The 27,538-nt window shown below is 47.0% G+C and overlaps 1 protein-coding gene and 2 long non-coding RNA genes across 5 annotated transcripts in view; all 3 read left to right on the top strand.

Moving 5' to 3' along the window:
* PRKCQ (protein kinase C theta) overlaps nucleotides 1–13,957 on the top strand; it is a 56,712-nt gene extending 42,755 nt beyond the window's left edge. For 2 of the 3 annotated variants that reach the window (XM_083700281.1, XM_083700280.1), the window contains exons 14-18: nucleotides 331–393; nucleotides 1,860–1,998; nucleotides 6,847–7,035; nucleotides 7,738–7,866; nucleotides 9,547–13,957. In XM_083700281.1, the coding sequence (XP_083556407.1) occupies nucleotides 331–393; nucleotides 1,860–1,998; nucleotides 6,847–7,035; nucleotides 7,738–7,866; nucleotides 9,547–9,705 (679 nt within the window). In that variant the 3' untranslated portion in view covers nucleotides 9,706–13,957. The remainder of the gene's footprint in view (nucleotides 1–330; nucleotides 394–1,859; nucleotides 1,999–6,846; nucleotides 7,036–7,737; nucleotides 7,867–9,546) is intronic. The other variant, XR_014555586.1, reaches the window with a different exon arrangement.
* Nucleotides 1–27,538, top strand: part of LOC310826294 — a 204,687-nt gene that overhangs the window by 45,731 nt on the left and 131,418 nt on the right. The window lies entirely within an intron of this gene.
* LOC310826381 overlaps nucleotides 14,596–27,538 on the top strand; it is a 131,804-nt gene continuing 118,861 nt past the window's right edge. The window contains exon 1 of the long non-coding RNA XR_014555810.1: nucleotides 14,596–14,668. This is a non-coding gene — a long non-coding RNA (uncharacterized lncRNA). The remainder of the gene's footprint in view (nucleotides 14,669–27,538) is intronic.

The raw sequence follows: 27,538 nt of genomic DNA, 5'->3' as shown, positions 1-27,538 counted from the left end.
AGAAAGTGTCCCGTAACACAGCACCTAATTTAAGCAGGGGAACTCACTGCAGCATGATTTGAGGATGGCCACTGGCTTAGGGTGGAGGATAGGTCTGTCAGTGGCTGTTATGAAATGAGGCCTCCATTATTATTATTATTATTATTATTATTATTATTATTATTATTATTATTATCGCCATGCCTTTTTCCTTGATGGGACTCAAGGTGGCTTACAGATAAAAACAATAACCACTGGACCAGTACCCTGTGGGGGGGGGGGAGAGATATTGGATATTGGGTTAAATATGAACCAATAAAATTAAGCCCAACCTGTCTCTGATTTTCTCAGGTTTTATGCTGCTGAAATCATTTGCGGTTTGCAGTTCCTTCATTCTCAAGGAATCATATACAGGTAGGAATTTTATCCTTGGTGGAGGGAGGAAGTATAATACAATGGTAGAATTGCAGAGCTCAAAGGGACCCTGAGGGGCATCCAGTCCAACCCCCAGAAACGCAGGAATTTCAACATGCGGTTGTTGACATCTGTCTGTCTCAGGAGATAACGGCGGAGTGCACTTTTAGGAGAGAAGTCAAACAGCTGAAGAGTTACAGCACCTGCTGTGGCTGTAGAGACCAAGACAGGAGAGACATGTTTTGTTGCAGCTGGGGCAGAGGAAGGTGTCCGGTTGTGCTGTTGCAGGTGCACCAGGGCATTTCTTCTCTGTGTGCTCCTCCCAGTGGTCATTCCTCCTCAGCTCTTCCCCACAATTTGTTGTTGTTTAGTCGTGTCCGACTCTTCGTGACCCCATGGACCAGAGCACGCCAGGCACTCCTGCCTTCCACTACCTCCCGCACTTTGGTCAAACTCACGCTGGTAGCTTCGAGAACACTGTCCAACCATCTTGTCCTCTGTCATCCCCTTCTCCTTGTGCTCTCCATCTTTCCCAACATCAGGGTCTTTTCCAGGGAGTCTTCTCTTCTCATGCGGTGGCCAAAGTCTTGGAGCCTCAGCTTCAGGATCTGTCCTTCCAGTGAGCACTCAGGGCTGATTTCCTTCAGAATGGATCCGTTTGATCTTCTTGCAGGCCATGGGACTCTCAAGAGTCTCCTCCAGCACCAGAATTCAAAAGCATCCATTATTTGGCGACCAGCCTTCTTTATGGTCCAGCTCTCACTTCCATACATCACTACTGGGAAAACCATAGCTTTAACTATACAGACCTTTGTTGGCAAGGTGATGTCTCTGCTTTTTAAGATGCTGTCTAGGTTTGTCATTGCTTTTCTCCTGAGAAGCAGGTGTCTTTTAATTTCACGACTGCTGTCGCCATCTGCAGTGATCATGGAGCCCAAGATAGTAAAATCTCTCATTGCCTCCATTTCTTCCCCTTCTGTTTGCCAGGAGGTGATGGGACCAGTGGCCATGATCTTCGTTTTTTTGATGTTGAGCTTCAGACCATATTTTGCGCTCTGCTCTTTCACCCTCAATAAAAGGTTCTTTAATTCCTCCTCACTTTCTGCCATCAAGGTTGTGTCATCTGCATATCTGAGGTTGTTGATATTTCTTCCAGCAATCTTAATTCTGGCTTGGGATTCATCCAGCCCAGCCTTTTGCATGATGAGTTCTGCATATAAGTTAAATAAGCCGGGAGACAATATACAGCCTTGTCGTACTCCTTTCCTAATTTTGAACCAATCAGTTGTTCCATATCCAGTTCTAACTGTAGCTTTGTCCACAGTACAACTCCACAATACCGGGACTTGCACCTGATACGACTTAACAATTGTTCTGTGTATATACAGCACATACTGATTAGATAACACATCTAATCTTCCAAGAAAAGAGCCTTTTCAGAAATGTTGCCTGATCTTGCTTTGCAGAGACCTGAAGCTTGACAATGTTCTCCTAGACAAGGAAGGGCACATCAAGATTGCTGATTTTGGGATGTGCAAAGAGCACATGGGAGGGGACGCCAAGACAAGCACATTCTGTGGAACCCCCGATTATATTGCACCGGAGGTAAGTGGGGCTATTAGCCGTGGCAACCAATGGAACTTCCCCAGACCAAAGGCAGAATATAACAGGGGTTGGGTGCAAATGGAAGAGAAGGGTTGAGACTTTTGTGCCCACCAATAAACTCCCTGGAGGTATCTGGGTGCTTGGTGTAGGGAATTCAATTGTGATGGCCTGGGACTTAGTCTCAGACTCAGAACCACAGCAGTCTCAGTCCGCACAGGATCCTTTGCCTCAGGCATCAGCTGAATCAAGTCTGGGGCTTGATCCTGAAGAGTCCCAGTCTGCCTGAGACCATGTTCCTGACCCTGCCTGGTTTCCTGCCTCGTGTCCTGCCTTGGCCCTGTTGGACTGACTCCTCGTAGAACCCTTGGATTCTGGACCCCACCTGGACCGCATTGCTCGGGTTGCCCCCAGGCCCAGCACAGCAATGCTCAAGGTCATGGGGTATCTTGTGGGCCTCCAGCTGTGGTTGGACTTCAACCTCTATCACCCCGGCCAGCATGGTCAACAGGCAAGAGCACAGCAGGGCTGAAGCTCAGTGGTAGAATAATAGAATGGTAGGGTTGGAAGGGACCCCGAGGGTCATCTAGTCCAACCCCCTGAAGTGCAGGAATCTCAACTAAAGTATCCATGGCAGATGGCCATTCAGCCTCCAAGAAAGGAGAGCCCATCACCTTCCAAGGGAGTCCATTCCAGCTCTTACCAATAGTTGGAATCTCCTTTCTTGTAACTTGAATCCATTGTTTCAGGTCCTAACCTCCAGAGCAGGAGAAAACAAGCTTGTGGAGGCGGGGGTAGAAGACTCCCTGGTCCTGAATGAGGTAACTGTGCCCCTGAAGGACCAGGTGCGCAGCCTGGGAGTCATTTTGGACTCACAGCTGTCCATGGAGGCGCAGGTCAACTCTGTGTCCAGGGCAGCTGTTTACCAGCTCCACCTGGTACGCAGGCTGAGACCCTCCCTGCCCACGGACTGTCTCGCCAGAGTGGTGCATGCTCTGGTTATTTCTTGCTTGGAGTACTGCAATGCGCTCTACGTGGGGCTACCTTGGAAGGTGATCCGGAAACTACAACTAATCCAGAATGCAGCAGCTAGACTGGTGACTGGGAGCGGCTGCCAAGACAACATAACACCAGTCTTGAAAGACCTACATTGGCTCCCAGTACGTTTCCGAGCACAATTCAAAGTGTTGGTGCTGACCTTTAAAGCCCTAAACGGCCTTGATCCAGTATATCTGAAGGAGCATCTCCACCCCCACCGTTCTACCCGGACACTGAGGTTCAGCTCCGAGGGCCTTCTGGCGGTTCCCTCACTGCGAGAAACCAAGTTACAGGGAACCAGGCAGAGGGCCTTCTTGGTAGTGGCACCTGCCCTGTGGAACGCCCTCTGACCAGATGTCAAAGAGAAGAACAACTACCAGACTTTTAGAAGACATCTGAAGGCAGCCCTGTTTAGGGAAGCTTTTAATGTTTGATGCATTACTGTATTTTAATATTTTGTTGTAAGCCGCCCAGAGTGGCTGGGGAAGCCCAGCCAGATGGGCGGGGTATAAATAATAAATTATTATTATTATTATTATTATTATTATTATTATTATTATTATTTCCATGTGACAGCCCTTGAGTTATTTGAAGATGCCTATTATAATCGGTCTCTTCTTATGGCTAACCAAACCCAACTCCCTCAACCGTTCCTCATAAGGCTTGGTTTCGAGACCCTTGATCATCTTGGTAGAGCATCTGATTAACATAGGGTAGGTCCCAGGTTCAAATATCTGGAGGACTGTCACATGGTAGATGGAGCAATCTCGTTTTCTCCTGCTCTGGAGGGTAGAACTCAAACCAATGGCTCCAAGTTACAAGGATGGAGATTCTGCTAAACATCAGGACAACCATCACTTTCTGATGGTAAGAGCTGTTTGACAGTGGAACAGTCTCCCTTGGGGGGTTGTGGACTCTCCTTCCTTGGAGGTTTTAAGCAGAAGTTAAATGGCCATCTGTCATAGATGCTTGAGCTGAGATTCTCATATCGGAAGGGTGATTTAATAATAATAATAATAATAATAATAATAATAATAATAATAATAATAATAATAATTTTAAAAAATGAAATACTTTATTATCACTTGTGCAACTTGTATACAGTGAGTTTACATGAGCACCCCCCACTCAGCTCTCTTAGTCTCAATTCCCCTCGTTTACCGACACACACACACCAAACCCGAAAGTCAGTTGCCCTGTTGTTATCTTTTCATTCAGCAGCCTAACAGCCCACGGATAGAAGCTGTTCTTTACCCTGTTGGTGCGACTAATCAGGCTTCTATATCTTCTGTCTGAGGGCAGAAAGTGCTTGCCAGGGTGTGAATCATCCCTGAGAATTTTCCTCACTCTCCTGAGGGAATGTTCTTATGCGGTCATCCAGCGGATTCATGGGACAGCCTATAATATCTTGCGCTGTATTCGCCACCCTCTGTAGGCACTTCCTATCAGTTGATGTCAAACCAGCGTACCACACCATGATGCAGTATGAAAGGACACTTTCTATTGTGGATCGGTAGAAAGATATCAATATATTATTGATATATAAAAATATATAAATTATATATTATTTATGCTCTGCCCATCTGGCTGGGTTTTCCCAGCCGCTCTGGGCGGCTTCCAACGAACGATTAAAAATACATTAAAACATCAGTCATTAAAAACTTCCCTAAACAGGGCTGCCTTCTGGTCTCTTCTAATTGTCAAATAGTTGTTTATTTCTTTGACATCTGATGGGAGGGTGTTCCACAGGGCGAATTCCCTACCCTAAAAAATATAGCTTTAAAACTTTTTGCAAAGAAAGCTTGGCCAAAAAGTTGCCCTCAGGATGCCTTCCAGTTTTACAACTCTATGATTCCATGATTCAATCCCTCCATGGGAGAGAGAACTCCGCCTGAAATCCTATGGAGCTGCTTCCAGACAGAGTAGGCCAAACTGGGTTTGATGGACCAGGAATCTGACTCAACATCAGGCAGTTTCCAATGTTCCTATGTTGATGAGAGTTGAAGTCCACCAACATCTGGAGGAACCCCAGGTTCCTCGCCCTTGAAATAAGACTCTCCTCCTGCAAAAGAGGGGAGTGGTTGTGGGCGGGAGCCGGTCTTCGCCTTAAGCAGGGGGCGTTAGCCCCCTGCCTCCCACTCACCTGGCTGGCGCCCACGCCCACGGGCAGGCACCCAACCAGGTGTCTTCGAGGGGGCGTGGACGGCAGCGTAAATCACTGCTGTGCCAGCCATGCGGCCTCATTCTTCGTCGTCCCTTCGCGTGTCACCCACCCTCCACACCCTTTGAGCTCAGGGTCTTAGTTTTCCTTGGCCTTGCTATGGACCTTAGGTTGGTCGCCCTGGTTGTCCGGGGGGCCTGGTAGGAATTTTTCCATTTGGCATTAGGCTTTGTGGGGTTTTTCGCCTACCTCGTAGCAATCGTCACAACTTTCGTGGTATTGGTGGGTAGGTTAGGCATTGGAATAATGTGTTGTGGTGTCGAAGGGCTAGGTGTGGCCATCGCCTGCACTTTCAATTTTTGGGTATTCCGTTAAAGGAATCCGGCGGTCGTGTATTCTGTCCGATGCCTGTGTGGCGGGAGGCCATGGCACGACCCTCGGTGACATCAGGGGAGAGCTTATAGTTGGATTAGCATCAACAGGCTCCACCTACTGGTGAATAAACCCCCCTTTTTAGACTCACCCCTCTCTGAGTGGGTGGAGTCAACTGACGTAATCCAATGCCTAAGCCAATAGCTTTTGACTTGCTGTAATCAATAAAGTTGTGGCCTTTTCTTGCCCATTAACCTTATATCACGTGTCCATGTGTTTTCATTCCTCTATGCGGGGATCGGGTCCTCGAACCACAACTCTGGGCTAGATGAGCCAGTGAGCTAGTTGCATGTCAAGTCCCCCTCCCCCCTTTAGAAATAAACACACAGGACACGGTATTTAAGGTTAATGGGTGAAAACGGCCACAACTTTATTGATTGCAGGAATTGAGCGGTATTGGCTTAGGCATTGGTCCTATCGGCAACCGGCTTCAGCCCAATTGCGTGAAGACTGGGAAGGGTTAACCACCAGTAGGGGGGGTCCTGCTGATGCACATCAACTAGGAGCTCCCCCGGGGTCACCGCTCGGGGGCGTGCCTTAGGCCCACACCTCCATAGGCTTCGGACAGGGCAACGCCCCCCGGAATCCGTTTACCAGACTACCCTTTGCTTTGGGGGAAGGTGATGACGCTTCCTTCCCCCCCCCCCCATTTGCATAACAATACTCCTACCAATGCCTAACCGCCAATCGAGCAAAAGCTCGCCGCCAAGACCCTCAAACCTGCAACCAATTCCTAATTCCCAGAGCAATGTCATCCAACCAAATGTCATTTCCAGAATCCAAAAGATGCACACCATCACTTCTGTAGAGGGCCTCCTTGCTGTACTGGAAGCTGGGGTTGCCAATGACACACACACACACACACACACACACACACACACAGAGCTGTCACTCTACACGCCACAGCCCGTTCCAAGATTTTTCTCGCTTTATTCAAAGCGATTGGGCACCAGCCATCCCTCCAAACCCGCTGGAGAAGCAAATAGAGGACGGACCACGGACACACTGGGCATAAATAGCCCAGGCCACACACCCCTGACCAGCCGATTGGCTAAGCAGGGAGATGACGTGCCCAAGGATTCCCTCATTCTCACGGGGGCTGTGAGCCAGCCCCCACGTGCGTAGGCCCGCAACCCCACCTCCTCTCCAGTTCGGAAGTGCAAGGAGGCCAGCTCTTACTGGTAAGCTTTCTTCACTTCTCCATCCCCTTTCCATTATAGATTCTGCTGGGGCAGAAATACAACACGTCCGTTGACTGGTGGTCCTTTGGGGTCCTTCTCTACGAGATGTTGATTGGTCAGTCTCCCTTCCATGGTCAGGACGAAGAGGAGCTCTTCCAGTCAATCCGCATGGACAGCCCGTTCTACCCTCGATGGCTTGACAAGGACGCAAGGGACCTTCTTGTGAAGGTCAGGTCAAGGAGAGAGGGCGGCAGGGATGAAGGAAGGATTGGACTAGGCAAAATCCCTTTCTTCTAGAATAATTCTCCCCAGCATTTCCTCATCTTTTCCTCATATGTAGAGTCATTTCCTTTGCACTAAATACGGTCGTTTTTCCTGATGGAATTTACTTTTAAAGATATAATAAGAATTTATCTTTAAGCGTGCCTCCAGACTGCCTCTGTTTTGGGGTTATTCTGGAATTGTCAGTGGTGAATTTCCTTGAGGACTTCTTATTTAAAAAAAAAGTTTAAAAAATTATTATTATTTATTAAATGTGTATACAGTGGTACCTCGGGTTACATACGTTTCAGGTTACATACGCTTCAGGTTATAGACTCCGCTAACCCAGAAATAGTGCTTCAGGTTAAGAACTTTGCTTCAGGATGAGAACAGAAATCGTGCTCCGGCAGCGCAGCAGCAGCAGGAGGCCCCATTAGCTAAAGTAGTGCTTCAGGTTAAGAACAGTTTCAGGTTAAGAACAGACCTCCAGAACAATTTAAGTACTTAACCTGAGGTACCACTGTATTGCCCTTCACCCATAGATCTCAGGGCAGTCCACAACATAAAAATCCAAGAGAAAAACCACAAAATACATAATAAAAACAAGAAGCAAACAACAGTAAGTGCTATGTTGTTGTTTTTTAAATTTAGTGTTCTTTCAATTTCCAGCTTTTTGTAAGAGAACCAGAAAGGAGACTGGGAGCCAAAGGGAACATCCGCCAACATCCCTTTTTCCAAGAAATCAACTGGGAAGCCATTGAAGCGAGAGCAGTCGAACCCCCTTTCAAGCCTAGAGTGGTGAGAGAGAGAGGAAAAACCTTAACCTTTCTGAGTTTCTTTGCTTCTCTTCGCAACTAAAAACAAATGATCCCTGCAGATCAGAGGGGAGGTGGTTGAGTTTCCTTGTTTGTGGACTCCAGATAATCTTACCATGTTTTTTGTTTTGTTTTTTTTTAGATTCAGGTAGGTATCCGTGTTGGTCTGACGCAGTCGAAATAAAAAATTAAAATAAAATAAATTGTCCAGTAGCACCTTATAGACCAATTAAGTTTGTTCTGGTATAAGCTTTCGTGTGCATGCACACTTCTTCAGATGCACACGAAAGCTTGTACCAGAACAAACTTAGTCGATCTATAAGGTGCTACTGGACAAATTTTTTTTATTTAGACGTTTTTTGTTTGCTTGTTTTTAAAATTATTTCTGTGTAACCTTTCATATACCATATATATTTTTAAAAATGCCAGGGCAGTTTCAAGGATGATAAAACAGCGTTGAACAAAAAACATATCTGAAATATACTCGGAGTCGAGTGTGGATTTCATCCTCTTTATTCAGCTCATAGTGGTGAGGAGGAATGGAAGTTCCCCCAGAATGTCTGCTTTATATACATTATTTACACAATGGGCCCCACGAGATTGGCTAATTCCGGGATTCTCCTGTAGGCCAATCAGGTTGTGGATTCACTTCCACCTGGAGTTGGATTGGGTGGCTCCTGCGAACCAATCAGACTGCTGCATTCTGAATCCTATTGTTGTAGGACCAATCAGACTGCTGCATTCTGAATCCTATTGTTCTAGGACCAATCAGTCTGCTGTATTCTGGATCCTATTGTTCTAGGACCAATCAGACTGCTGCATTCTGGATCCTATTGTTGCTGCATTCTGAATCCTATTGTTCTAGGACCAATCAGACTGCTGCATTCTGAATCCTATTCAAGTCAGTACATAACAATATCAAACATCAGTTACAGTTGCAGCAGCGAGAGAAGCCAGGGGGGGCTGATACATTAGGGGAATGGGGCACAACCCCACCTGCTTTCCCCAGCCCTCACCTGTCTGTCTTCTTATTTACAACCTGTCCAGAAGGTGTTGCTGCTTGCTAGCTGTCTCTCAAGCTTGCCTTTTGTAGAACTCAATAGCAGAGAATGGGCACAAAAGTAGAGCTCATTGGTTCTGGCGCCACCTACTGTTGGGCTCCTTTCCTTCTGCCCTACGGCTCCCAATGGCTACCGACCACCACTGCGGTCAGGAAGAGCTTGGGAGAATCACTAAAGGCTTGGAGGACTACAAATTCCATCACCCTTCATCCTGGCTGGGGCTGATGGGAGTTAAGAGAGCCACAGGGAACCCTGGCCCTGTTTTTAAAGGTTCAAGAGCATCTTCTTAATGCAGGGGCAGGTGCCATTATTGCCCCCCCCCAAGGTTGCTGGACTCCCATTTGCCTAGCCGCTAGTCAGAGACGATGGGAGTTGTAGTCAAACAACAATATCTGGAAAACGCCACATTAGCTTAAGCAATGTTTCTTAAACTTTAGCTGTTGATGGACTACAACTCCCATCATCCCTGACCACTGGTCCTGCTAGCTAGGGATGATGGAAGTTGTGGTCTGCTGGAGACCCAGGTTTGAAAATCATTGTGCAACTCTCCCGCTGCCATTTCTGATGCTTCTAACTCCGTTTTTCCCTCTCCCTTCTGCAAGAAATCCCCGGGCGACTGCAGCAACTTTGACAAAGAATTTCTGAACGAGAAACCCCGGTTGTCGTGTGGGGACCGGAGCCTCATCAACAGCATGGACCAAAACATGTTCCGAAGCTTTTCCTTTACCAACCCCATCATGGAAAAGTTGCTCTCCCGATAGTCCAGTGCCCTGGGATCAAGGTGGCTTCAAGAACAACAACAACCATGGCCTCCAAACTCTCAAGTGGCCGAAGTCATGCTTCTCATCAGACGACGGAGGTAGTGGCCTGGATCCAAAGGTGCCCTTCTCCCGGTGGAAAGTCTCTTCTGCTAACAGAAGGGCTACTTCCGACCTGGCATGAGAGAGGTGACCCCAAATTCCAGAGAAGTTCTTTCGTTTGAAGAAGCTCTCGCACAAGATTTTGCACAAGCTCGGAGGCCAGGGCTGAAGGGCGGCTTCATTAGGCAGCAGCTGAAGGCATTCAACCAACTTAGCCGGTGTAGGGCAGGCTGCATGGCCCATGTCACTGTATCCTCCATCATCTGCTGCCAATTACTGTCTGCCGCCTGAGGCAGCTGCCTCACTCTGTCCAACGGGAGCACCGGCCCTGCTGGGAGACGGTGATTTCCTCCCAAGCAAATGAGCAGTGGCAACAGCTGCGAGGACGATGGGTATAGCCTATGTAGAGAGGAAGGCCCACTGAGAACATCTTTCCCAAAGTCTCCTGGAACTGGCACCGCACAAGTTCTTTTCAAGACCACGAGTTTTTACATGCCATGGCTGGCTATCTTCCTAATTCACCGTGTTTGACGCCTGGCAGTTCAGCCCCTGACACACTGCACCGTGGTTTGACAGAACGGCACTAATACATTTTCGCCTCTTGCTCGCGGTTGTTTGGATCTGAGCCACTGTGGTTTGCTGAATGGTGTGGATATCCCAGGAGGAACACCTAAGAAGGGAATATCTGCGATAACCTGGGGGCCTTTTACTCAGTTCCATCGTTCTGCCCTGCGGTGGAGAACCTCTGGTCTTCTGACCTTATAAGGCCCAACAGGGATCCTAACTGGCCTGTGAGGATGTTTTCTCCAAACCACATCCACTTGCCTCCCCCCCGGAACACTGTACATGGCATCAGGGCAGATATAGACGTATCTGCAAAGGAGGAATGAGGAGCTTAAAGTGGGCTCCCCATTATTCCCTCTCAGGACCAATCAGCTGATTTTCACTGACAGGGAGCCCCACTGGGATTGGCTGAGCCAGGGAGTAAGCCGTCAGGCATGCCCTCATTCAGCCAATGGGGTGGCCAGCTTTGATCAGCTGATGAGTCCTGAGAGACATCGTTTTGCAGCAGTTTGCATTCAAAATGCAGACAACTGGATTTTAAGGGTGATGGCTGCCAGTGCCGATCAGCTGAGAGCCGTCATTCTGAAGTCCTTTTGCAAGCAGTTTGCAAGCGAACTGGACTTCAACATGAGCTGCATCATAGCAAATCCTCCATATTTCCGTTAGTGTCCCAATCTACCTCCTTCGCCCTTTCAAGATCCTGCTGTGATCCTGTGAGGGAAGATCTCGGTCTTGTGAGTTCCACCTCACAGGATTGTCAAGTTCCTGTGTGGTTTTCCTGGCCTGTGAGAGCTCCTCCAGGTTTTTGGGCTCTCTCTGTGGGACTCATGAGATAACTCAGCTTCAAGAGATACTGTCTGTTCCTCATTTGATGCAGGCACTTTCCAAAGGTCATAGGTCAATGGTAGAGAGCATATGCTTTGCATGGAGAAGGTCCCAAATTCAATCCCTGGTGTGGCGATCACACAGGGTCCCCGGACGTTTAACGGTCTATTGATCCCTGTGCCACCACTGTGCTCACTTCCCCGCTGCCACCAACCCCTTACTCTCTGGTAAAACACTGAGTCCAGTCAGTTGTTAAAAGTGAACCAAAAAAACCCAAATTTATTTTACAGACATTAACAAATTTATGGTTTCTCCAATAATATTCCTGTCAGTATCTTAACTTTAGTTTCTTTACCGGCCTATACCGGCCTAATACCTTCTGACTGATCCTCTCAACTGTTTGACTGACTCCTCTTAACAAATTCTCTCACTCTCTCACACCTGACTAGCCCAACCCACAGACTTATCTTCCCTCTCTCATCTAACTCCAGACTGTCTTCTCCACTCTAACCCTAACTCTAACTCTCCCCAAAAAACCTCTGTGCTTAAACCTTATACAGTGGTACCTCGTGTTACATATGCTTCAGGTTACATACGCTTCAGGTTAAAGACTCTGCTAACCCAGAAATATTACCTCGGGTTAAGAACTTTGCTTCAGGATGAGAACAGAAATTATGCTCTGGCGGCACGACAGCAGCAGGAGGCCCCATTAGCTAAAGTGGTGCTTCAGGTTAAGAACCGTTTCAGGTTAAGAACAGACCTCCGGAAGGAATTAAGTACTTAACCCGCGGTACCACTGTACACAGTTAACTCTGCCCCCTGGGTTCCCATTGGTTAGTCATTTTACAATTAGTTAACCCTTTCCCTATGAACGCAATATGATGTCACACACCTAGGTGGGGAAACGCCACACCTGGCATCTCCAGTTAAAAGGGTGGAGATAACAGGAAAGACTCTTTCTTGTCAGGGACCTGGGAACATAAAAACATAAGCAGAACCTGCTGGACCAGGACAGTGGGCCATACAGTCCAGGATCCTGTTCTCACAGTGGCCAACCAGATACCAACCAGTTATAAGCTGCCTTATGTTTACTCCATTCATAGATCTATCCAGCTCTGACAATGGCTCTCCAGGATTTCAGACCGGGGTCTCTCCCAGAGCTACCAGGATATCATAGAATCATAGACTTGTCAAGTTGGAAGGGATTCCGAGGGTCATCTAGTCCAACCCCCTGCAATGCAGGAATCTCGGCTAAAGCATTCATGGCAGATGGCCATCCAACCTCTGCTTGAAAACCACCAGGAAGGAGAGTCCACCACTTTCTGATGGAGTCTATTCCACTCTTGAACAGCTCTTACTGTCAGAAAGTTCTTCCTGATGTTTGGTCGGAATCTCCTTTCTTGTAACTTGAATCCGTTGGTTCGGGTCCTGCCCTCCAGAGCAGGAGAAAACAAGCTGGCTCCATCCTCCATGTGACAGCCCTTGAGATATTTGAAGATGACTCATATCTCCTCCCAGTCTCTTCTTTTCTAGCCTAAACAGACCCAGCTCCTTCAACCGTTCCTCATAAGGCTTGGTTTCCAGACCCTTGGTCATCTTGGTTGCCCTCCTCTGCACATGTTCCAGTTTGTCCATATCCTTCTTAAATTGTGGTGCCCAGAATTGGACACAGTACAGTGGTACCTCGGGTTAAGTACTTAATTCGTTCCTGAGATCCGTTCTTAACCTGAAACTGTTCTTAACCTGAAGCACCACTTTAGCTAATGGGGGCCTCCTGCTGCCGCTGCGCCGCCAGAGCACGATTTCTGTTCTCATCCTGAAGCAATGTTCTTAACCCGAGGTAATATTTCTGGGTTTGCGGAGTCTGTAACCTGAAGCATATGTAACCTGAAGTGTATGTAACCCGAGGTAACACTGTATTCCAAGTGTGGTCTGACCAAGGCAGAACAGAGTAGTGCTATGACATCCCGTGATCTGGACACTAGACTTCTGTTGATGCAACCTAGAATAGCGTTAGCTTTTTTGCTGCTGCATCACCCTGTTGACTCATGTTAAGCTTGTGGTCGACTAAAATCCCTGGATCCTTTTCACATGTGCTACTGGCAATCAAGGTGAAGCTGGTTCTTCCTGTGTAAGTGTATAACCTTAAATTTGTCCCTACTGGAATACATTTTGTCCAGTTCTCCAATCTGGTAAGATCATCTTGAATCCCGATTCTGTCTTCAGGGGTTGAACCTTGGAACCTTCTGCATGCAAAGCAGATGTCCAGCCACTGAGATATGGACCACTTAACATCAAAAGGTGATGTTCGCCATCCTTCGCATAAGTGTCTCATGCGGTGGCATAACTAAGACCACGAACTCCATGCCTGCTGTATATCTTGCCTTAGCCATAGCCTAACTTATTACTCTGCCCAACATCGGGTGGCCCAGCCTCTACTGAGAAGGACCCTGCAAATAGCACACAAATATATGTGGCCCAGCCTTCCCACTCTGATCTTTGCAACACGCCGCTCTACTGTTTGCCCTGCTTATCAAAATGATGGGCGTTTCGCTCATATGTACATAGGACTTCTAGTGGTGCTCATTCAATAGGTCTCCATAATCTGTTGTTGTTTTTCCCCTCTGGTCAATGGAAGAGCTCTCTGTGTGTGCATATTCCTTATGGCCGGGTTGCAGTGTTTAATTAAATTTGTCAATAATACGGATTTTTGGAAAACTGTTTGTGATGTTTGTACAGGTAAATAAAATGTTGTCCACAGTAATGGGAGCAAATGTTTTGTTGGGAGACCAAAACAGGTAATGCTCATAATGGCTGCAATGCGCTGTTCAGTAGTACGTTGCATCAGAGCTGGCCTTAAGAGATGTTCATTTCTGAAAGCGAAAAGCATTATATGAAGTTTTATGGTGGTCATGAAATTTCTCATTTGGCCTCTTGCTCATGAGGAAGGTTACCTCTGAAAAAATACATCTGGTGATGAGGAAGGTTACCTCTGAAAAAATACATCTGGAGGAGGAAATTGGAAGGACGCCACTCTTTCCCACTTCCTCTTTCAGCTCTATGGTCTTTTCAAGGTTCAGGTTAACTCTACTGGATCCATCTTTTACCTAGATCACTTCGAAAGGTTTAGCCTGTGAACTTTCTATTTCTCTTAAGAGGAGGGGGCTGATCCCAAGGTGGAGAGAGAGAATTGACCAAAGGGAGAAACACCCACAGCACTCAAATTTCAAAACAAATGTCACTGGTGAATGTAGACCAGGGGTGGTTAGCTGTTTTTCACCCGAGGGCCACATATCAGCCTCCCAGGGGTCACATATCATCAGAGTCCGTGGACAAACATAGGTGTGGCCACCCTTCGTGGTCACAGACAGGCATAGAATCATAGAATCATAGAGTTGGAAGAGACCACAAGGGCCATCGAGTCCAACCCCCTGCCAAGCAGGAAACACCATCAGAGCACTCCTGACATATGGTTGTCAAGCCACGCTGCCACCCAGAACCTCCTTCAGCGAATCCATCCAGACCAGCTGAGGAGCTGGGGTTGTATCAGCCCATTTCTGTGCATCAAATGATCAATCTGATTACCAGGAAAGGAGACAGGTGAATCCCCACCAGGGCTTTCAGGGCTGGTTTCCTTCAGAATGGACAGGTTTGATCTTCTTGCAGTCCATGGGACTCTCAAGAGTCTCCTCTGGCACCAGAATTCAAAAGCATCCATTCTTCGGCGATCAGCCTTCTTTATGGTCCAGCTCTCACTACTGGGAAAACCATGGCTTTAACTATATGTTAAGTTTCAATAAAGATCTTTGGGGGGGGGGGAGAAAGAACAATGCAAGACACCCTCCCTGCGTTCTCTTCAATTGCTTTTGTGTGATGCCGGGTTTGTGCCCAAGAATGAGCAAACCCCGGCCATGGGTTGTGTGCAGACCAAACAAGCCTTTTGGTGCTTCTCACGTTTTGAGATACGATCACCGCTTCTGGAAGACAGCCAGGCAGCTCGGCTGAGGGTGGCTCATTTTGCAAGAAACAGCTGTCGACACTCGGTCACAATCGCCTCTCTATTTAAAGGAAATCTTAGCAGGGTGAGATTGTCATCAACCCAAAGTAAAAAGGGAGCCTGGCTCCTCTCAGTCGAACGACTCGGAACAGCTTGACCTGCTAAATTTCCACTCGTTGCAACACAACTGGGTATTTCACATGGGAGTGAAGAACAAAGAACCACAGGAAACACCTTTGGCGTTATTTATTTATTTTAACTCTTTGCTAACCGGGCGTTATGGCAAGCACCCCTCCCCCTGGCTTGAGGCCCCAAAATTAAATGAAAGAGAAGAATAAGAAAGAGGCAGGGCTGTCAAATGCAAACCTGAGAGATGTCTTATTCCATACATGCGCTCTAGATGGCCTTAATCTGCAGAACTGGCACTATTACTGGTGACACATAATGCCTGTTCTACATTTGTAAGAAATTGATATTTTAGTGTGCCGGCACTTTGCAACTTCCTGTCTATTGACACCAGGCAGATGCCTTCATTGTTCTCTTTTTGACACCTGCTAAAAATTCCTTTTGTTTGAACAAGCCTACGCAGATATATTTTGACCAAACTGCGGGAGGCAGTGGAGGACAGAGGTGCCTGGCGTTCTCTGGTCCATGGGGTCACGAAGAGTCGGACACGACTAAACGACTAAACAACAACAACAACCCAGATATATAGAACGTTGAAATGTACCGTATTTTTTGCTCTATAAGTCTCACTTTTTCCCTCCTAAAAAGTAAGGGGAAATGTGTGTGCATCTTATGGAGCGAATGCAGGCTGCGCAGCTATCCCAGAAGCCAGAACAGCAAGAGGGATAGCTGCTTTCACTGCACAGCGATCCCTCTTGCTGTTCTGGCTTCTGAGATTCAGAATATTTTTTTTCTTGTTTTCCTCCTCCAAAAACTAGGTGCGTCTTGTGGTCTGGTGTGTCTTATAGAGCGAAAAATATGGTATTTTAATCTGTTTTTAGCTTATTGCTGTTTTTATTTTATTTTTTTAAGTTCTAAGTGCTTGCAAGTGTTTTCTTTTTTTTCCTTTATTTTTTGTAAACCTCTTTGAGGTTTGTTGGGGGTGGGGTGTTACACTCAAAGGGTATACAATCATACCTCGGGTTATAGATGCTTCAGGTTGTGTGTTTTCGGGTGCGTGCACAGAAGTGGCACTGCAGGTTGTGAACGCTGTAGCACTGCGGGTTGTGAACGCTGTGGGTTGAGAACATGCCTCCTGCATGGATCACGTTCGTAACCCGAGCATCCACTGTATAATTTTTATGAAAGGAACGAATTAGATACATTGACATTTCTGGGGTCTGTGTGAGCGCGATTGTGTCATGCGCGAGTTTTTTCTCTGTAGGGAAAATTGGTAAACATAACCCATGAAATCACATGGAACCCAGAACAGCCACAGCCACTCAGCATAGGAAATATAAAGCAAGCTGGTGTACTGTAACTCTGATTCCTAGGTTCCTAACTCCTGCTTAACTTGCGGTGAAACAGGACGTTGTAAAGGTGAAGAATGGCTTTCTCTGCACTTTTCTAAGCCTCTGCAGAAGGAGGGTGGACTGCAGGGTCAAATAATGACTTCTTCTCATGGAGATGTGGGCGGAGGAGTTGGCACATGAGAGCATCATGTGTAGGGGCTACTGATGCGATTGCAGGGCGTTCAACTGCGTTTGGAAAAAGATCTATTGTCCTGTGGTGCTCGTGCTTTTAGTAAGCAGTGAGTCATCAGGAAGAAAGACATGAGGGGAGGTTCGGTTATTTCAGAGTCATTTCAAAAGAAGCAAGAAAGAATGTGAAACCGCTCTGGTTCGGCTGAACTGCAACGCTTACAAAGACCAAGAATTTCACAAGGATTCAGAGAACAAAGTCTTTGTAGTGCAGGAGGCACCTCAGAACAAAAGCGTTTCAGGGAAGCCGCCGTTGGCACGATACCAGCACCACCGTCGCAATCATTGTCATTTTTCAGACGCTCGATGCATATGCATAGCTGTCAACTTACAGATTTGAAAATAAGGGACCAGCAGCCTCAAAAATAAGGGATCAGCAGCCAAAATAAGGGATTTTGCTTAGCTTATACAGAAATCCACCACTGATGGAGCCATGCTGCTTTGGCTGCCACTGACTGTGTTTTGCAGGGGGTTGGACTGAATGATCCTAAGGGTCTACAACTCCCACCAAAGAAGAGTGGGACTGATGAACGATGTTAAGATGGCAAAGCTTAGAGGCAGAATTAGAAACCAGGAAGAGGATTGGTAGGATTGACGGAAAACTTGTAGTAAAAATTTGAACTATGGATGGACAGATGATTTATAAAAATAGAGTTATGAAAGGGATGCAGAGGGGGAAATCACTACATTAAGATGCTGCACTGGTTGGAGGGGATGCTAAGCAGCACGTCGGGGCTGCCATCGTCCTGGCGCAAGGAGTTCCATCAGCCCTTCCCCGCCCGAGAGAGAGGGAGGGAGGGAGAGAGACTCTCACCCACGCCATCCGTGGGCCCGGCATGAGGCGGTTGCAGCGCCACCACGTCCACTGAAGCGCCGCCCTTCTGCATCCCTCCCCATCCCCTCCTCTTCCTTTTTTTTTTTAAATAAATATTTATTAAAGTTTTTTGATACAAATACCCAAATAATAAACAACATTGCTTATATCAAAACGTGGTTTCATCACTTCTTTGGACTCCCTCACGTCCCCCGCTCCCACTTACATCGTTAAAAAAGTTTTTCCCAAGCAAATTATCAACTTGTTTACAATCTTGTATCCATTCATTTAAATACAGTCTAACAATTCTCCAAAAGGTTTGTGTTTTCTTTAACCTCACTTATAATCAAATTCAATCTAATTTAGTGGTGGCCAATTATTTATAATCTAGCATCCTTCTTAACATTCCAACAAATTACAATGTTTTTGTAAGTACATCTTAAATTTCTTCCAGTCTTCCTCAATCCTCTCTTCTCCCAGGTCTCGGATTCTGCCAGTCATCTCGGCCAGTTGCATATAGTCCATCAGCTGCATCTGCCACTCTTCCAGTGTGGGTAGATCTTGCGTTTTCCAGTTCTGGCCGACAATACCCAAAAGGAAGGCCTCTGGTGTCTTAGTGAAGGTATACTTAAATACCTTTTTCAACTCATTATATATCATTTCCCAGAAGGCCTTCACTTTAGGGCAAGTCCACCAGAGATGAAAGAATGTTCCTTCACTTTCCTTACATTTCCAACATTTATTGTCAGACGAATGGTATATTTTGGCAAGTTTAACTGGGGTCATGTACCACCTATACATCATTTTCATTACATTTTCCTTCAGAGCATTACATGCAGTGAAGTTCAACCCAGTGGTCCACAACCTTTCCCAGTCCTCAAACATAATGTTATGCCCAATATCCTGTGCCCATTTTATCATAGCCGATTTAACCGTTTCGTCTTGTGTATTCCATTTTAACAGCAAGTTGTACATTCTAGATAGTACCTTAGTCTTTGGTTCTAGCAGTTCTGTTTCCAATTTCGATTTCTCCACCTGGAACCCTAACTTTCTGTCATTTTTAAAAACTTCTTTAATCTGAGCGTAATGTAACCAGTCACGCACTTTATCCTTCATTTTCTCCAAACTCTGCAATTTCCAATTGTCTCCATCTTTTTCTAATATTTCCCAATATTTTGGCCATTTGGCCTCCATATTGGGTCTTTTTCGGGCCTTAGCTTCCAGAGGCGAAAGCCACCTCGGAGTCTTGTTTTCCAATAAGTCTTTGTATTTTATCCAGACATTAAATACTGCTTTCCCTCCTCTTCCTCCCCCCTCAGGCCGACACCGCTGCCGCCTCCGGCTTCCCCTGGCAGCGCGGCGGAAGTCTCGCAAGAGAGGGGCTGCCTGCCCGGCCGCCGCTACCCGTCTCCTCACGACGCGCCCCTGAGGGGGGAAAGGGAGAGACGGAGACGCGGCAGCTCGTCTGCACTCTCTCTCTCGCGGCAGAGGACCCTGAGCTGCTGCTTGACTCCTGAGCCGGGCGAGCATGAAACAATAAGGGGCAGCAGCGGGACACGGCACTGGGATAAGGGAGTTTCCCGCCAAATAAGGGACAGTTGACAGCTATGGCCTATAGGGTCTCCAAGCAACTTTTGATGCATGGGAGGGGGGGGACAACCCAGAGCAATATGCTGCTAACAATAACCTCTAAAGCAAACCCAACAAAACATCCACAGAGAAGAAGAGTTTGGATTTGATATCCCACTTTATCACTACCCGAAGGAGTCTCATAGTGGCTAACATTCTCTTTTCCCTTCCTCTCCCACAACAAACACTCTGTGAGGTGAGTGGGGCTGAGGGACTTCAGAGAAGTGTGACTGGCCCAAGGTCACCCAGCAGCTGCATGTGGATGAGTGGGGAAGCGAACCCAGTTCACCAGGTTACAAGTCCACTGCTCTTAACCACTACACCATGCTGGCCACAGAGGCATAAGAACATGGGAAGAGCCTTCTGGATCAGGCCAGTTGCCCATCTAGTCCAGCAACCTCTTCTCCCAGTGGCCAACCAGATGTCCGTGGGAAACCCACAAATGCGAGATCTGGGGGCCAGAGCATTTCCCCTCCTGTGGAAGCCAAACCCAGTTATATCATGGCTAGCAGCCATTGGCAACCCTCTCCTCCGTCAATTTGTCTAAACCTCTTTTAAAGCCATCTAGATTGGTGGCCTTCACTGTCTTCTGGGGGGGGGGGGTGGAGTTCCATAGTTTAACTCTGTGCTGTGCAAAGAAGTACCGTATTGGCCTGAATATTAGCCTCACTTTTTCCCCAAATTCCACCATGAAAAGTTAAAGTGCGGCTTAAATTCACGACCTTACAAAAAATTGGCTTTTACGATATCGCTGCTGAAACGGACGTACGGTAAAATGGAATGGGTGTGAGCGCCTGCAGATTTTTAAGGGAGCAACTTATATTCAGGTATTGTCTTTTTTTCTTTCTTCCCCTTGAATTTTAAAGGTGCAGCTTATATTCGGGTGTGGCTTATATTCGGGCCAATACAGTACAGTGGTACCTCAAGTTAAGAACTGAATTTCTTCTGGAGGTCCGTTCTTAACTTGAAACCGTTCTTAACCTGAGGTACAACTTTAGCTAATGGGGCCTCTTGCTGCTGCCACGCCGCAGCCACACGATTTCTGTTCTCATCCTGAAGCAAAGTTCTTAACCCGAGGTACTATTTCTGGGTTAGCGGAGTCTGTAACCTGAAGCGTCTGTATCCTGAAGCATCTGCAACCCGAGGTACCACTGTACTTTCATTTTGCTGTCTTGAATCTTCCAGCAGTCGCTGCCATTCAGGACACACAATTCCTGGCTAAACAGGCACGTTCCGGTCTCCCTGTTCATTTTGCCACCAAGGATACCACATTTCCCAGATGCTCAAGCCGCTGTTCCATACTACATCGGTGGACTTCCACCTGCATCAGCCGACCCAGGGAATTGCAGGTTTCCCCATCTCGCTCAAAGCCTTTGACGTTGAAGATGCATTTCTTAGGTGGGGTCAATAGGTGGCAGTGTTGTCTCTCCATCAAATCATTCCTCACCCACGGGCAAGGCAAATCAGCAGAATCTGAGATTTAGCAAATAGGCTGGGCTAGAGTCCCACATCGTGAGATGCTCAAAGTGTTATCCTACATATGTACGTACAGTGGAACCTCGGGTTGTGAATGTGATCCATGCGGGAGGCACGTGACATGCAGCACCGTGTCTGCGCACGTGCGGGTCGCGATTCGGCACTTCTGTGCATGCGCAAAGTGCAATTTAGTGTTTCTTCACATGCGCGGGCGCCAAAACCCAGAAGTAATCTGTTCCGGTACTTTCAGGTTTGGCACGGTGCGCAACCCGAAATTGCGTGACCTGAAGCGTCTGTAACCCGAGGTACCACTGTATAGGGGTGCAGAGTGGGAAATGCAAGCAGCGAAGCTCAAAGGAAATTATATGCAAAAAAATAAATAAATATAGACAGTGACAATTGCATTAAAGCTTAAAAGAGTACACGAGTCTTTTCTGAAGTACACCCCACATCGTTCAATGGGGCTTTGTCGCTAGTAAATGAATGCAGCCTGAATGCATACAGAGTCACAGGTGGGGCAGCACAGGTGAAACCAGCCACCCCCTGATGGCAAACAGTGTGTCTCATCCCTCATTCCTCTGGAAACAGCTCCCTTATGAAGACTCCTGGGGCTTCAGGAGGGTGGGGGAAACCAGGCTGGAAAAGCCATTGCCTGCTGGTGGTCTCTCACCTCTCGCCATCAGGGGAGTCGGGGATCGAACCGGGGACCTTCTGCATGCAAAGCAGATGCTCTGTTGTTGTTTAGTCGTTTAGTCGTGTCCGACTCTTCGTGACCCCATGGACCAGAGCACGCCAGGCACTCCTGCCTCCCACTGCCTCCCGCAGTTTGGTCAAACTCATGCTGGTAGCTTCGAGAACACTGTCCCACCATCTCCTCCTCTGTCATCCCCTTCTCCTTGTGCCCTCCATCTTTCCCAACATCAGGGTCTTTTCCAGGGAGCCTTCTCTTCTCATGAGGTGGCCAAAGTCTTGGAGCCTCAGCTTCAGGATCTGTCCTTCCAGTGAGCACTCAGGGCTGATTTCCTTCAGAATGGAGAGGTTTGATCTTCTTGCAGTCCATGGGACTCTCAAGAGTCTCCTCCAGCACCAGAATTCAAAAGCATCCATTCTTTGGCGATCAGCCTTCTTTATAGTCCAGCTGTCACTTCCATACATCACTACTGGGAAAAGCTTTTACTATACGGACCTTCATTGGCAAGGTGATGTCTCTGCTTTTTAAGATGCTGTCTAGTTTTGTCATTGCTTTTCTCCCAAGAAGCAGGCGTCTTTTAATTTTGTGGCTGCTGTCACCATCTGCAGTGATCATGGAGCCCATGAAAGTAAAATCTCTCACCGCCTCCATATCTTTCCCTTCTATTTACCAGAAGGTGATGGGCCCAGTGGCCATGATCTTAGTTTTTTTGATGTTGAGCTTCAGACCATATTTTGTGCTCTCCTCTTTCACCCTCCTTAAAAGGTTCTTTAATTCCTCCTCCCTTTCTGCCATCAAGGTTGTGTCATCTGCATATCTAATGAGTTAAGGCCCTTTCCTCTCTCTCTCTCTCTCTCTCTCTCTCTCTCTGCCCAACTGCCTTCTCCCTGCTCCAGAACCTGGCTGCCCCAAGCTGCAAGCTTTCTCCCAACTTGCCTGATTTCTAACAACAACTCCATACTCTCCTCCTGCATCTGGTATCCTGTTGATGGACTCCAACTCCTGGCAGTTCTGACGAGCAGGGCCAACGTGCAAGGATGATGGGAGGTGTAGTCTAGCAGCGTTTGTTGCCGATTCCAGCCTCGAGAATGCTGCCTTATCGTGCACCTTTTTCTATACGCAGAAGGCCAAATCATGTTAGCTTTCCTCCATACTAAAGTTGGACCAGCTGCCCAGTGGACACTGCTCTCTATCTGTCATTGGCTCTGGCACCCCCTGCTGCTGGTCTCCCAGCTTTCCGCCCAGCCAGTCCCAATGGGAACCAGTTTGCTCCATTTTACAGACATTTCACTAGCTGCTGATTTCCGCTTCCTGTCTGACCTGTCGCGCGGCTGTAAAGCTGCTTCCAGAAATATCGCACAGCGCTCGTTTCCATGTTATTTGCTATCAGAAAAAACAACAACATTTGTGTTATGTACTGAAGTTCTCACCCTGGCCAGCAGGGGGATACTGTAGATAGTTATGCAAATAAGGGATCAAAAGTGACGTTCAGTGATTGGATACTTTTAGAAAGTTGATACAGTTACGTTGTACTAGAGCTCTATATAAGCAGGCTGACTGAACCCTTCAGTTCAGTTCTGTCCTGGCCTGTGAATAAACAAGAGCTGTTTGAAGAATCGCGGTGTCGTCTGATATGTTCACCCACAACTTAACAATTTGCGAGTAAGGCAGAGCTGTGAACTTGCACTAATACAATTCCCGGAAATGGCTTTTAGGTCGTGTGAAAGCTCAGGCATAAAGCACAATTTAACAGTTAGGGGGAAATCAGAAAAACAGCATAAACTGCCTTATTTGCCTTTATTTTCTGAGGACTACCGTTCTTGCTAGCCTGGCTCACAATGACACAACGAAAGGCAGCCCGTTTGGTGACAGGGAAACTTGGCAAAGGCTGCATTTATATGATTCAGAGCCTTTGCTGATGCTCAAATCACAAGGTTCCTGGAACACCAAATGCAATCAAAGGGGAATAAAACAGCAGCTAAGCTCCTGGGCTTTAAACAGGGTGGCGGCTATTGTGTTTGCCCGCCGCTTACTTCAGCAAAGCCCCACAAAAGGCCAGCCAAGGTATATAAATAGCTCCTCTTTACAAAGGAAACTTCGTCAAACCAGCGGCTGCTAAAGCTGGCCTAGAGAGCTCCTGGGCCTTGGGCTGCTCACGCGACGGTCACTGAAGTGGGGTTACCTCGTGGCAACGCTGTCCTGTGTAAAATCAACGTGGCTTAAAAGTGCTCAGCAAGACCCCATCCCATACGTTTCCAGTGAAATAAAAAAATTAAGGTCTTATTTATATATAACAAATGTTCATGGATGTGCCAGGCAAACATGTACAATACTACACGTATGGGCCACATGTCTGGGGCAGAACAGGAGGGTAGTCCTGGAGCCATTTTGGCTCCCAAACTGACCAAATGTTTTCTCTGCAAGGTCAAAGGAAAATGGAAAAGCCTCCCCATTGTCTTTTCATTCACAAAACCTGTCTTAAGGGTTTATCTGTGTATGAATAGGGTGAGCCTGTGACCTGGCTCAGGAACTAAGTATTTGTCACTACAAAAGACTGGCCAGGCTCCCCAGGGTATCCAATCAAGTAAGCATTAACAGGTAACCTGCCAGACAGGAGATAAACAATGACAGGAGATGAACAACGCACTCAGATTTCTGTTGTAGACCACCCTTTCTGTGATATAGGTATGATGTGTCTGGAGGGTGGTCTTGCGCTACATCCCTTCTGTGATTTATGTATGATGTTTCTGGGGGTTGTCTTGGGCTCCAGGGCGGGCAATTTAAAATGTCTATATAAGGGCGGGCATACCTGGGTTCTGGGTCCTCCTCCTTCTCCTGCGTGTGAGGGGAGCACCCTGTTGCAACAGTTCAATAAAGATCAGGCTTACTAGCTGCTTTGCTTCTCAATATTCTCTGGTTGGCCTCTGTTATTTTCTCCGACCGATAGAGAACCTGCAGAGGACTCTATAAGGGCTCTTGTGTACCCCATAAGGGAATAAGGACAAACTTTTGTTTATTACACCAGCATTAGATATATAAACGAGGCACCAACTAGGGTTGCCATGTTTCAAAAAGAGAAAATCCAGAAACGAAATTTGTGCTTTTTTGGGCAAAGTTGTTGAGATTCCCCTCCCCCCAACATTTCAGTGATTTTTGCCCCGACGCTGCTTAAGGGAGCTGAATTCTGGACGTACAGCAACCCTACCTTAAACCAAGGTTACAATCGCCAACACAAAATGTCTCGTTGCCATTTTTGGGACTAAAATGATTCTAAAGTTTGGTTCTCCAAATGATAGACTGACTGTGATTGATTCTCAGTTAAACCTCTGGCTAGTTCAGATGGCAACCTTGAGCTACGTTTAGAAGACTGAGAACTGAAAGAAGAAAAGTCCCTTGATCCAGGGACATTTCACATATCTATTCACCTATTCTGACCTCTTTTTCTTAACAGTGACATGGAGAATTCATAACATAAGAATATTCTCCACAACCATGAGCAGGGCACCGGGACGGGGTAAGTGAAGACAAGCAACAACAATTGGGGGGGTCGCATAACTCCATAGCCTCCAACATTTATCCAATGAAAATGTTGTTGTTGTTTAGTCGTTTAGTCGCCTCCGACTCTTCGTGACCCCATGGACCAGAGCACGCCAGGCACTCCTGTCTTCCACTGCCTCCCGCAGTTTGGTCAAACTCATGTTGGTCTCTTCCAGAACACTGTCCCACCATCTCGTCCTCTGTCGTCCCCTTCTCATTGTGCCCTCCATCTTTCACAACATCAGGGTCTTTTCCAGGGAGTCTTCTCTTCTCATGAGGTGGCCAAAGTATTGGAGCCAAAGCTTCAGGATCTGTCCTTCCAGTGAGCACTCAGGGCTGATTTCCTTCAGAATCCGTAGGTTTGATCTTCTTGCAGTCCATGGGACTCTCAAGAGTCTCCTCCAGCACCAGAATTCAAAAGCATCAATTCTTCGGCGATCAGCCTTCTTTATGGTCCAGCTCTCACTTCCATACATCACTATCCGATGAAAATAGGGATGTCCTAAGGAAAAGCGGGACATTCCAGGACCAAATCAGAAACCAGGACAGCTTCTGTAAATCCGGGGCTGTCCCTGGAAAATAGGGACATTTGGAGAATCTGGGTTGTGACCCTTGCGGTCGTTTCTGGTTGCAGCAAAGAACGGAACCGTCTTAAGAAAACCTCTCTTGCTCGTTCCTGTTTCCTCGTCTTCCCCCCACAGACACTAGAGGGTGCTGGAGCTATATTTTAAGAACGCATTTGGCTCAGACTATTGTGGCCACAGACATTATTACAAAAGCTCAGCTTCCCAGGCACGCATCCTTGAACTACCAGCTCCTGCTTGGAAGGCACAGATGAATGCATCCCTTTCTTCCTTAGCAGTTCTCCAGTGCTGGAATGCCCTTCCATCTAGTGCCTCTTCCTTTTTTATTTCATTTAAGCTCCACTCCTCCAGCAAACCACTACTATGACATCTGAAAGCAGCCCTGTATAAGGATGTTTTTAATGTTTGATGTCTTACTGTGTTTTACTTTGTTGGAAGCTGCCCATAGTGGCTGGGGCAACCCAATCAGATGGGTGACATATAAATAAATTATTATTATTATTATTATTATTATTATTATTATTATTACTACTACTACTATAAAGGTAAAGGGACCCCTGACCATTAGGTCCAGTCGTGGCTGACTCTGGGGTTGTGGCGCTCATCTCGCTTTATTGGCCGAGGGAGCCAGCGTACAGCTTCCAGGTCATGTGGCCAGCATGACTAAGCCGCTTCTGGCGAACCAGAGCAGCGCACAGAAACGCCGTTTACCTTCCTGCCGGAGTGGTACCTATTTATCTACTTGCACTTTGACGTGCTTTCGAACTGCTAGGTTGGCAGGAGGAGGGTCTGAGCAACAGGAGCTCACCCTGTTGTGGGGATTCAAACCGCAAGTCCTAGGCTTTGTGGTTTAACCCACAGCGCCACCCATGTCCCTTTGCTACTACTATATCTTCCCTTTCATTTTAGAATAAGCTTCCATGCAGGAGCTAGAATGCAAGACAGTGGTTCTCAAACCTCTGCCTCTGGACCACACTTTCAGAATAAAAATTTGCTCGTGCCACACCAATTGATGTTGTTGTTGTTTTTATGAAATGCATTGCAAACATAATTAGAATTGCCCCCGGTATCTTGCTCTCGGTTTAAAAAGATATCTATCCATATTTTGCAAGCAATATTAATAATAATTCATACCATACAATACTACACTGAAATGTTTAAACATTCCTCTGACTGTCCTCAAATCTTTCTGCCATGCTTGCCGTCCACTCCTGCCACACCAACGTGTTTGCCACACAAAGAGAGAAACAGAGTACCACTTCACCTAGGAAATTGCAGCCTTCTAGGTTTCTTCCTAAGAACTGCAGCAAAGAAAAATGTTCTTACGTTGTGAATCGGCCCGATTATGCTGTGAACCACCCTGAGATCTATGGGTATAGGGCAGTTTACAAATTTAATAAATAAAAGGGGGGCAGAAAAGAAAAACAGCTCAACTGCAAGCTGAAATTACAGGGCGGCCAGGGCCACTACTGGGCTTTGCTATACGCATTACACGCCTCGGGATTTAAATCAATGTCCCCAAATAGCTCTACGGAAAGTTATGAATGGAAACGTGTCCTGGGATGACCTCCCTGCGCCTACCCCCAGGCAGAGTGGTGCATTTTCTCCCCCCTCTCTGCGCTTGAAGTCTTTACATTTCAACAACCATCACTGAAGCAAGAGAGAGTTGGGTTGAATGAAACTGGCCTGCCTTTTCCTTGGCTATTCTGCCACCTCCCTAGGCCTTGTGATAAATGCGTAATGCCCTAGGTTTTGAAGGTGACCTGTGAGGTTCACAGACTGAAATCGGTTGGAAACGAGCTATCTATCTTGGGTCCCAGGCAATGCACGATTGGCGCAAGCTTTATTTCAGGATGAGAAACCGCTGTTCCATATTGGTGTGTACGTTTACCTGAAGAGACTATGCAGGAA

Source organism: Podarcis gaigeae (genome assembly GCF_964106915.1).
Source record: "Podarcis gaigeae genome assembly, chromosome: 10".
NCBI lineage: Eukaryota > Metazoa > Chordata > Lepidosauria > Squamata > Lacertidae > Podarcis > Podarcis gaigeae.
Note: the sequence above shows the minus strand (reverse complement) of the source record. Positions and strands in the feature narration are given on the sequence as shown.